Raw genomic sequence first — 12,145 nt, 5'->3', positions numbered from 1 at the left:
TTTTTTTTTTTTTTTTTTTTAACTACTTTTACTACTATTTACTAGTTCAACACTGGTACTTGTAAACAGAATGTCAGTAGTATGTGCTCATCAAATATGGAATTGTAGTTATTACATTACATAAAGTTGACATTTTGGTCATTTGATAGTGAAAACTGACAAGTATAATAAAATATATACACCACACAGGTTGAGGCATTTTGTACAATAGAAAATTGTGCTTCATGGTGGTGGTAGAAGAAAGCTCATTAAGTGAAAGTTGACAGGCTTTATTTTCGTCAGAATTATAGTCACAAAATTCAAGTCAATACATTTCAAGATGTGCATGCTGTGGCCAAGGGTTAACCGTAATATGACAAAACAATAAAATGACAATATATTCACATTGTGCAAAACATTTTACATGAATTATGTGTTTCTCACTTCTTTACAGTAATGTTTCCTTCAAATGCTCATTAAGAGACTCACAAACATAACTTAAACATAAGTTAAACATAACTCTCTTAACATCACTATAAGAAAATTCAGTAGTGCAACTAGAAAGTGAATTCGGAGAACCTGAGAAATTGAACTGTAAAACTTTAAGAGAGGGATCTACAGTAACTCAAACCCTGTAAAATCAACAACACCTGTAGCTCTTCTCTTTGAAATGCACGGGGTTTCCAGACCAACAAAACAGGAAGGGGAGCAATTTTTTTTACTGAGTAAATGAAGCAAGGTATTGTTTGTTGTTAGTGTGTATGTCAAAAGATTGGCTAGGATTACTTAGATTAATTTTGTAAAGGGAAAAAATGCACATTGTCTGCAAATGCAGATGAATTCAAAACCAGATTTATTATGTAAAGATACTAACGTAACATTTTATTGTTAATATTACACATTGTAATTACATAACATTTACATTCACTCAGATTTGTTTTTTTCAGTGCAGTAGAAAGAGCTATCTTACCACTTTGGCCAGGAAGGGTAGCCATTTTCCTTCCAATGGTCCTTTTGAGTTTGTCAGCTCTTCTGTACATAGAAAACAACATAAATATTAGTCCTGTCCTCCTTCTTGCTACTTTTCTGCTGATACAACAGTCCTGGCAGTAATTTGTATGAAAGAATTCACACCTTATTTATGTATATAAGTTTTTAAATGTTAAACTAATAGACAGGGGCTGTATCTGAAATGCTGCTGTCCCATTAACAGACGTTGTCATGGAATCGTTTTGGTTTTGACCAACAGGTCAAATAGATCTGACAGATATCCTGTTCAATTTTAGTTGTTTTATATTGTATCAAATAAAAAGCAGAGTTTAGATAGTTTGACAGTGATATGCAAATGTTTTATTTGCAAACTGGCATTACAGAGATTTTACCATTTTTATTTTGACTCTTATCAGTTTGGAGGATCCTGAGATGAACATTTGCTCACCTTGCTCTACACATTTCACAGGATACACAGACCTTTGTAAGTCTTTTTTTTTTCTCTACAGAGCAGCTGAAAGGACCTTTGGAGGATTATGTGAACAAGCGCTACCCTGGGCTTGTGAAGATAGTAAGAAACCAGAAAAGAGAAGGACTGATCCGGGCCAGAATCGAAGGCTGGAAGGTGGCTACAGCAGAAGTTACTGGATTTTTTGATGCCCATGTTGAGTTTACTCCCCAATGGTGGGTACTGGGATACATTTTAAAAACATTTACAGCTCCCTAATGACAAACATAAGATTTCACACAGGTCTTTATCTCATTTTATTTAAAATTCGTATTTTTTTGTTTGATATCTTTTTTTATCCCAATAAAAATCCCACCTATATTTACTCTGTTTTTTATGAATTTCCAGTATTTAAACATTTCACAATACTCCAGTATTTTTGTATTTTTATTATCTGTAAATCATACGCATTGAAATTACAAGCAATAGACTTAGACACATTTTATTGCCATTTTGTCCACACAATGAAATTCAGTTGCATACAGCTTACAACAGTGAAATGAGCAGCTTGCAGCAGTGAAGCAGTGAAATTAACATTAGCATCATAAAGTACAGCAGTGGTCAAAATGTAACATTGTGGGAGAAAAGCAACCAGTTTAAAATAATGGTGCAATAGGGCATTAATATGGAAAGGTTCAGTGCAGTGCAAAATATATATGGTGCAAAATGCAGTATAACATTGGGTTGTTTCCTATTTAAAATGGTTATAAAAGTTCAGCACGTTGGTAGTGCAAATTAAAGGCTAGGAAATACAATTTTCTTAACTGAGTTGCAAATCAAACTTTTTCACAGTACTGTGTTGTTGTTTTTTACCGGTGTATGTTTGCTAATAATGCAGTGAGTTGGAGTTTTAGTTTCTGTAGACGTTAAATTTTTTTGATACCTATAGTGTATTTCGGGGAGTCGCGGCCTAGTGGCTAGGGTGTTGCGTTTGGATTAAAGAGGTTCTGAGTTCAAGCCCCTCTCCGACGGGCTGCCAATCTGGCTCCCTCAGCTAGCAAGACCCTTAACCCCACACCGCTCCCTGGGCGCCACACAATGGCAGCCCACTGCTCCCAAAAGGGATGGGTTAAATGCAGAGGTAAATTTCTCCAATGTGAGATCAATAAAGTTCAATTGTTATTATTCAACCGCTCTCTGCTTTAGAAGATGCCAACTGTATTGGTAGCATCTCATTTTAAATAGGAAAATAGATGTCCAGATAATCATCTTCTGCTTCGTATTTGCTCCATTTCTGCCCCTTACTTTTATCTGATATAAATATTTAGGCTGCAAATACATGTCTTTTCAGTGAGATTCTGGCCACTACACTGCATCTGACCAGAATAAAAGCTCTCATAAAGAAGCTGTTGTTCTGCTGGGTAAATCCATCTATTGTTGGTCACAGACTAGAATTTCCAGTATCAATAAATTTGTAGTCATCTTGTAAGAAACAGATGGCGCCTCCAGTGATATCACAGGATTTAATTTAGCCGTTCTTATCAGATTGTCATACAGACTATGACAGAATCAATTTGATTAGCGCTCAGAGGATCAGCGGGCTCAACCTCTGCTATAGTCTGGATTCTGAATACAGAAAAGAAGCTGAGTTAAGCATATGGGCTTCATAAAAACGAGACATAATAATTAGTTTCCTGTTTAAAGTTTTACTTGAGCTTTTTTATATGAAGTGTAATTGTGTTAATGTCTTTATGTTCTCTGGTCAGGGCCGAGCCTGTGCTGGCCAGAATAAAAGAGGACCATAAGAGGATCATCCTGCCGTCCATCGACAACATCAAACATGACACCTTCGAGGTGGAGCGTTATGAGAACTCGGGCCACGGCTACAACTGGGAACTCTGGTGCATGTACATCAACCCACCTAAGCAATGGTGGGACGAGGGTGACCTGTCTGCTCCCATAAGGCAAGAAGGATTTCACTTAAATATTGTAAAAATGATAGGTTATAAAATCACATAAACAGATGAAGGGAATTCTAGTTTCCATGATTAAAAAGATCTAAAAAAAAAACATATCCTTTAAGAAATCAGTCCTCGGACTGATTTCCACATTTAATTTTTGACCCTAAAATTAGCTTCATTTGAGGTATATAAAATAATTTTTCAGGTTGAATGTACAACATCTGGCATGCATTTGTGGTCCATGCAGCTACCCTTCTCAGAAACTCACCTCCTCTCCCCTCGAACATGAGAGCTACCCCTAAACAGAAATAAGATCAAACATTTACCCTCTCAGACATGTTTTTGGTTCTCTAATGTAGAATTTAATCTATATGGGTGAATGTGGCCTTGTCTTTAAAAGTAAGTCCATGACTTCTCATCTGATTTATCACCTGCTGGTCCAAAAGGGTCTGACCAGCTGATTAGATCATTAGATCTTTGTGAAAATATACAAACATGAGCTAATTCAGACATTTGATTTAGATTTGTTGGAACAGGAACGTGTCTAAAAGTTGCAGGACACTGGCTCTTAAGGACCAGAGTATGTCTCTTCTGACTAAATATTTCAGTGTTGCTCTGGCTGTATATTCAGCATAGTAGCCAAACCTCAGTCCTACCCTCAATTGTTTTCATTATCTAACAGATTTTCCTTTCTTATTTTTCTGCATTAAGCTCCATCCATCTTCTATCTGTGTGTTATTTCGTTTTAGGCAGATCCATGTTTTGGTAGGTTTGCAGCTGTACCATAGTATCTCCATTTTTACTAAAAAGAATTTAACAGAGATGTTTAAGTTTTGGATTTTTGTTTTTCTCTGCAGTCTTCACACACCAGCTCCATTTATACTGATATTGAGTTATACAGTGATGTATTAAATCTAACAGTTTGCTGGGTTCTGATGGCTACAGGTAGCATTGGATTTTATTCAGGCATTTCAAATTGAAAGAAGCTAAACACTGTTGCAGCTCCTCATTCAATTTTTCCTCCTCTCTTTACTAATTATGCATTACTTTACTGGAATCACATAAATCCCTCTTAAATACATTGAATTTTGTTGTTGCAGCATGAAAAGATCTGAATAATTTCAAAGGGAATGAGTACTTACAATATCCCACGACCAACTCCACCCTTTTAAAATATTTTAGCATTTTAATGGAAAGTAAAAATGGAAAATGAAAGTTTCTCAAATATACATATTGTACAGCTGTTCCTCACAACAGAATTTTAAAGCATTTCTTGTTTTTGTTGTTTTTGTTTGTTTTTTTGTAGTCTCATGGAAGGAGGTTAGAGGAATTGTAGGTCTCTGTGTGTAAATCAACACAGGATGAAAATAGGTGTTTTCTTTATGATATGATATGTATGATAGATGAGGCTAGCTTAGCTGTCAAAAGTTTTATTTTTTATATATTTAAGAGAAAGAAAAAGCAATAAGCAGATTAATAGAATTAGGGATAAGGCAAATCATTTTCCCTCTGAGAATATTCACAATTTTATAGCTGGTGCCCCAACCAATTTGAGACAACAAATAATCCTGCAGAAATGTTTTATACCCAAGGGTCCGAGTCTTTCAGGGTGGCAGGGCCTGCACTGTATAAAAACATAATTGGGAAAAAAGATTAATAATTTAACAGAGGATGAATTTTGCATTCGCAGAGTAATTTTCCACAATTTAAAATTTGAATTATTTTCATCAAGCATGTTCTTTTGGAAATGTACTTTCTGCAGGACTCCTGCAATGATTGGATGCTCCTTTGTGGCTGACCGGGATTACTTCGGGGAACTCGGTCTGCTGGACTCAGGCATGGACGTCTACGGAGGGGAGAACATTGAGCTGGGCATTAGGGTTTGTGTGTCACCCAGTTTCCTTTTGTTCTTGAGCACTCTTTACCCCTGCAGGTTTAAATGGAGCAGTGGTCGCTGTAGCATGGCATAACTGATAAATGAGGCCCCATTAAGGGTCCTGGAGGACCAGTCCTGTGTCTGCAGCTGACAGCAAGCCAATAGAGATAAATAGGTCATAGAAGCAGGAAGGGTGTAGAGTTTCTTTCTGCACATTCTTAGAGATAAAAGAAAAATAAATCTGTATAAATAGTTACCTTTAGATTAAAAATGAAAAAAAAAATACAAATTGTTCTTTTATGTTGCTACTGAATAGTATATAATATCTCTGTTGGCTCTTATCCTGCACATGTTTAAGGAAATCAAAAATTAATTTTTGAGAATTGAGGATGAATAAAAAATCCAAACAGCCCACTATTAACCACATTTTGTTTACTATGAACATGTCTTTAGATGTTTCTGCCAATCTGCTGAGCAGTTCTTTTTTCTAACGGTGTGTTTCTGCCTGCAGGTTTGGCTGTGTGGCGGCAGCATGGAGGTGCTGCCTTGTTCCAGAGTGGCTCACATTGCTCGAATAAAGAAACCCTACCACAGCAATATAGCATTCCACACCCGGCGCAACGCTCTGCGAGTCGCCGAGGTCTGGATGGATGAGTACAAATCCAATGTGTACCTGGCCTGGAACATCCCAATTGAGGTGAGAAATAAGCTGTAGAAACACGATGATGATAGCTTACATACAGCAGGCACTAGAAAATACCTTCGTTCTATGGAAGAAATTGAGACCAAAACAAAGTGTGAATAACTACTGCATTACTGTTAGATGGTTATAGATGCTGGATGAATCTCTTCTAACAATTATACATTAACATTCAATCATCATATAAGAAAATGTATTATCAAAAGACATTTTATTTAAACTTAAAGATCCTTTACAGAGTTAATTCCTAACACCAAGTTTGCTAAACATACAAATTTTAGTTTTGCCTGTTTAATTAAATTAATTTAGACCAGGCCATTCCTACCAGAAAATGCTTTAAAGTAGGTTTGAAACAATAAATCGGATTAATCGTGATTAATCGATTATTGAAATAACCGTTGATCGCAGCCCTACTTTAAAGTGGGTTCTCTGTGCTCTTGTAGAACCATGGCATTGATTATGGAGACGTTTCTCAGAGGGTGGCGCTGAGGAAAAGTCTGCAGTGTAAGAGCTTCCAGTGGTACCTCGACAACGTTTACCCAGAAATGAGGAGGTACAATAACACGGTGTTCTACGGTGAGGTGAGTCATCATTCAAACCGACATGAGGGGGAAAAATCCTGAAGGTCAAAGCTGCTTTTACCGTAGCCAGTGGAGAAATCTCAGGGGAGATTAGAAAACAGCAATACAATCTTAACGATGAAACTACGTGGTTCACAAATTTATATTCAATGCAAAAAACTGACCTTTTAATAGCAAAGCTGTACATATTGGTTGAAAGCGTTATTTTTTGTTCATTTCAGATCCGTAACTCCAAAGTGAGCCACTTGTGTATGGATCAGGGTATGAAGGAAAACCACACAGCCACCCTTCACCCCTGCCATGGCTGGGGTCCTCAGGTACAACACACACACAGTATGCTATAAAAATAAATTAGATGGTTTGTTTCCCTTTAGAATACACACTATTCACCATTTTGCTGCCATATATCACAGACAGGCTCAGCTACAACTCTCTTAGGATAAAATTTTGCTGTCAGTTTAAAAATGTTGGTCTTTCACTTTTTGCAATAAAGTACTGAGTCAGCAGGTGTCAACTCATGAGCTGCTTTTGGCCCACTGGGCATCCAGGTTTAGCTCACAGCTTCAGGGGTTGGCAGAATTTGCCTGCTGTATCTAATCACACAAACCTTTAAAATCTTGTTGGGGTTTCGGTGAAGCAACATTTTTCTTATTGCATTTTAAATATTAATACATTAAAGCATTCATTATTTATTTAGCATTTCTGCAGTCCCCTCGCCTCAACACTGATTTATTGATTACTTTTAACAGAAGCTTTGGATATACAGTTTATGCTGCCAATGCCAAATACTGGTAGTCTGTATATTTCATCATTATCAGATTTCAGAAAGCAATTAAGGTTCTAATGGTTCAGTTTAACCCTTCCATATGTCTTGAACTGTTTTAAGTCCCCTTACCACTGAAACACAAGCAAAGCATGTCCTCTGCAAGGCCTCCTGAAGAAGTCTGTCATTAAAAAGGACTTTTCACTCAAATCTTCAAAGCCACAAATGAATCTCTCATATTTTTGATCAGCATACCCCCAACCCAGTAATCTGTCAACTCGAACTATAAACAAATTTTAATAATAATAGTAATAATACATTTTATTTGTAATGCACTTTACATTTTAGAAAAAAATCTCTAAGTGCTAAAGGTAAAATCATCATAGAGGGGTAAAATCAAAATGTTAAGGTAAACATCGCTTTAAAATACTTATGAATAAAATCAATAGCATAATTGTAAAATGTTAAAAGTCATACGTCCTGCTAAAAAGAAATGTTTTTAATCCTTTTTTTTAAAGTCTGAATAGTCTGTGGTTCCCTCAGATGATCAGGGAGGGCATTCCAGGTCCGAGGAGCGGCAGAGCAGAAGGCATGATTGCCCATGGTGCTTAGCTTAGTCTTGGGGAGGAGGAGGTGGTTTGAGTGTTTTGAGGGGCGGGATCGTGTTGTAGTGAGTGGGGTGACCAGTTCATTCACGTATAGTGGGGCATTTCCATAGATGCACTGGTGGGTGAGAATTGAGACCTTGTATTCATGCCTGTTGGAGCGCTCTCTGTCAAGACACAAAACAAAGGACCCAGTATTCAGGCAAGAGGCAAGAGACAGTGGGATTACTCAAAAAGCATTTTAAAAAATGGCGCATCTGAGTAGCTGCGGCTAGGTCGTTTAAGTCTGGAAACTCTGCAGGAGAGAAACACAGGTTAGTGACCACATAAATCTATAATATTATGAACGTGAGTCACTAACCGGATTTACAAGTTCAGTTGAAGCCCAGAGAACGAGGTAGGATCAGGCCGGTGGGGTGCGAACACTATGCGGCGGGCGCGGCCCAGAGTGTCCCAGATGCTGCAGCCCCGGAGAACAAGCAGGAGTCCGAAGACAGGACAGGCAAACATATCAGAACAGGCAGGCTCAGAGATCCAGGAGTTCAACGACTGTTCAAGCAAAACGTTCAGACGTGAACAGGTAGGTTCAGTAGTTGAGAGGCAGAGCAGGTCAGGATCATGTAATCGAAACATTAAGGTACGCTAAAAACACTCTCATCACTGAGATCAGACAGAACAGGCAGGCTCAGTGGTTAAGAGGCAGAATTAGACAGGTGAATAAAGTGAGTAATTAAGCCAGTTATCAGTTCCAAGATCATGACACTCCCTTGAGAAAGTCAACATGAAAACATCTTCCGGAAAAATAAAAATTTATTTTGAACTGGAACTGAAAATTCTACCCTCCCTGAAAAAAAGGAGCTCTCTTACTGTATCAGTAACAAGCATCATCTTTTTTTTTAATAAGGTCCAACAGAACATGTAACTTTTACTGAAAACTGAGAGATTTTGTGGTGCATTTAAGGTACACCATGTCAATTCTAGAGTGTATGTCAGCCTGTAATAAAGCCCAGGTAATAGGTACTATTTTAATTGTTTTTCTATTGATATATTGTTTGTTTTTAATTAGTCTTTTATCTTCATATTCAACACACCATATTTCAATATGAGCTCATTTGAAGAGCTCTGTAGAGCTTGACTGCTGCTAATGAAGCAGTTTAGCCATTGATTCAGGTGTGAATCACCAGTTAAGTAAAAAGGCTGAAGGACGGCTACCCATTGATTTTACTTAATAAAAATCTATCTCAATCAACTTTTTAACTTCAGGTACAGATTTTTATACAGAAACAGCAGAGCTTATTTTTTTCAGCTCTGGTGTTTTTTTTTTTTGGGTTGGGACACCGGATTCAGGAAGAGATTATAGTTGATAACATTAACTAAGAGGAAAAAACTCCATCAGTGGCTGTATACAAGCTGGTGGAAAACAAAAGACTTGTTTTGTTTCTCATCATCCACTGAAACAACAACAACTCATTTTGTATAAAGCACACCAAAATAAGTGTGTGCGATCATGGGCAGTTCCTGTTACTCATCATCCAAAACTTGCCCTTTTCACAGTTCTATTTTAGTTTTTTTGTTTTTTTATTATAACATTGAAACATTATAACATTTAAAGCCAACTGAGGCATTTCAGTCTGCTAGCAACTTGTTACATTACAGCATTAAGATCTTTCCAACCTTAACTTTATTGTATTTTATTGACAGAGCAATACAGCATTTTAAACAGGCTTTTAGCTAGGAATATTTCATAGGGTGTAAACCTTGGATTATCACATCGTTATGCTTTGCGCAGCATAGAGGGGGTCTGGAGGTATCCTCCCCCTGGAAAAGTTTGAAATGTAGACTCTGAAACACTATTTCCTGCATTTTGGTGTGGAATGCAGCTAACATATTGTTTTTTATTTTTGAGCACTACTTTTGTCTTGATTATGGGAAATATGTGTTCTTGACTAGAGGTGGATTTTTAAGTACAATATAATGTCTAATCGGTTAATTCAAGCAATCAGAAAGTGTAATGCTATGTTCACATCGTGATTTGTGCAGCAAAAAAAATCATCTGCTTCTTAATTTTTGATGCTTGTACACATTAAGGTCAAGAGTATCTTTGACGCTCATGAAGCGCATCCAATAGAGTGTGTCCAGATGCGTCTGATGCTTCTGCTGCTCCTGTGTTCAATGCCAGAGAGCTGCTTTGCTATATTTGCTGTTGTAAGTGGGTAAAAAGTAGTTTTGATATGTTTTTAAGTGAGACAGTCCAGCTGAAAACATCATCTGTGCAGTCAGTTCATCAAGATTATGATTCTGTCTTAAAATATTTTTTTGTGTTGCGGTGGGCTGTCACTGGGAATCCCAAGCAGCTGCTGCCCCAGACCCGGTTGCTTCTTGGGGGATTTCCCTACTGTTCATGGTGGCTGGAAGTCAATGTTAGCGTTATTCATGTATGTGGCTCAAACTGCAAGCACCAGGATAATAAAAGCAAACATATTTTGTTGGCGGGTTTCAACATTTTAGGTTAGTTTAGGCATTACATTTTCAGGGGAGTGATCATAGCGTTCTGTATCAGCAGTGCTGTGTCTGTCTCCCTGCCAGCTCCCAGATCCGCTTCTCTGATTGGCTTATGTGGCGTGTCGAGCAGCAAAAGTTAATTTTTTCCAACTCCAGCATCTGCTGCTTGGGAAATTTTGAACATTTGAGCGAAGTTTCCAGGGGAAATTTTTTTTTAGTAAAGGCCATACAAAGTACAGCCGTACGCATTGCTAGCTAAGCTTGATTGCCAATAATTAGCGATACTCATGAGGTGAACCTTTAATTTTTATGTGTGGTTTTACAAATACAAAAATCAAAAAAGTGTGGCGAGAACTTGTATTCAGTCCTGTGTCACAATGCTTGGTGCCGGAATTACAGCTTTAAACCTTTGTGTTCATGTACAGATCTAGATACACAGCTTTGTGTTTGGGAGACATTATATTGTATGGTAACAATATCGAAAGGTTCAGATATATGAATACTTTACATTATGTAGGATGGAGTTGATTTCCTACCATGCTGTTTCTTTTTGTACAGTTGGGACGCTACACCAAAGAGGGTCAGCTGTTCCTGGGTCCGCTGGGAAGCACCGGTGAGGACACTCGCTGTGTCGTAGACGATCAGACCAGCAGCTTTCCCCAGCTCCTAAACTGTGACAAAGTCACCAACGCCAAGCAGAAGACATGGGACTTCTCTCAGGTGAGGAAGAAGGAAGGAAGTGGTTGTACTGAAAACAGTTCAGTATTGGTTTAGACGGTATGTCTAAACCAGGGGTGCTCAAGTCCAGTCCTCAAGAGCTACTATGCAGCAACTTTTTTATACACCCCATTTTTAACACACCTGAATCAAATGAGTGGCTCATTAGCATGCCTCCGCTGGGCTAAATGAGGAGATTGAGCCTTTTGATTCAGATGTGTTAGAGAAGAGATGCATCTAAGGCTACGGTCACACTGCAGGTCTTGATGCTCAATTCCAATTTTTTTGTGAAATCCGATTCTTTTGCGTTGTCGTTCACATTTCAAAATATATGCGAATTTTTGGTGATCTCCTGTGCGATCTGCAGTCATACAACTCAAGTGTCCCGCGCAATAGAGGACGCAATGATGTCACAGGCCAGCGTGCTCTGTGCATACGGAAGTAAACATGGATGGTAGTGCCGGAGCGCATCTTTCCCAACCATAAAAACACAATCTTTTCAAGATGGCTGCAGTGTGAACGTAGCCTAAAAGTTACAGGATGGTAGCAGTTGAGGACTGGACTGAAGCACCCCTAGTCTAAACCAATTGTACAAACATACTGCAGTAGTTCTATAAAAACAAAAACATTCTATATTTGACACCAATTTTTATCTCAGCAGTGTTTCTCATAAGATAACAATGCTTCAGAAATCTAGGTGAAAAATCTGATTCGATCATCTGTTTTGATGTTAAAGTGAAACTTGTAATTTGTTGTTTGTTTCACCGATAAAAAAATCTCATAATTTTGAGTGCTTATAATCTGCCAAATTTAATTCAGATTGTTTAAACTTTTCTCTGCTGTAATACACCTTAACCAGGTCCCTCTTCCAGTTTCCTCCTGTGTTACAGGTTCATGAAGATTCAATAGACTTTATGCTTGAGTTCCCGTCCGGTTCTTCTTTATCAGATTCCTATTTCTACCATTCAAAGCATTTAATGTCCCTAAATGCATCACAGACTTAGTGACATGGCACTAAATATT

The 12,145-nt window shown here is 37.9% G+C and overlaps 1 protein-coding gene across 1 annotated transcript in view; it reads left to right on the top strand.

Moving 5' to 3' along the window:
- The window catches only part of wbscr17 (Williams-Beuren syndrome chromosome region 17), a 48,162-nt gene that overhangs the window by 32,685 nt on the left and 3,332 nt on the right, over nucleotides 1-12,145 (top strand). Inside the window, exons 4-10 of the mRNA XM_015394035.1 lie at nucleotides 1,479-1,653; nucleotides 3,184-3,381; nucleotides 5,141-5,258; nucleotides 5,766-5,951; nucleotides 6,398-6,535; nucleotides 6,757-6,852; nucleotides 10,964-11,125. Coding sequence (XP_015249521.1) covers nucleotides 1,479-1,653; nucleotides 3,184-3,381; nucleotides 5,141-5,258; nucleotides 5,766-5,951; nucleotides 6,398-6,535; nucleotides 6,757-6,852; nucleotides 10,964-11,125 — 1,073 coding nt within the window. The remainder of the gene's footprint in view (nucleotides 1-1,478; nucleotides 1,654-3,183; nucleotides 3,382-5,140; nucleotides 5,259-5,765; nucleotides 5,952-6,397; nucleotides 6,536-6,756; nucleotides 6,853-10,963; nucleotides 11,126-12,145) is intronic.

The sequence above is a fragment of the Cyprinodon variegatus genome, unplaced genomic scaffold (genome assembly GCF_000732505.1).
Source record: "Cyprinodon variegatus isolate N-32 unplaced genomic scaffold, C_variegatus-1.0 Scaffold668, whole genome shotgun sequence".
In the NCBI taxonomy this organism is placed as follows: domain Eukaryota; kingdom Metazoa; phylum Chordata; class Actinopteri; order Cyprinodontiformes; family Cyprinodontidae; genus Cyprinodon; species Cyprinodon variegatus.
Note: the sequence above shows the minus strand (reverse complement) of the source record. Positions and strands in the feature narration are given on the sequence as shown.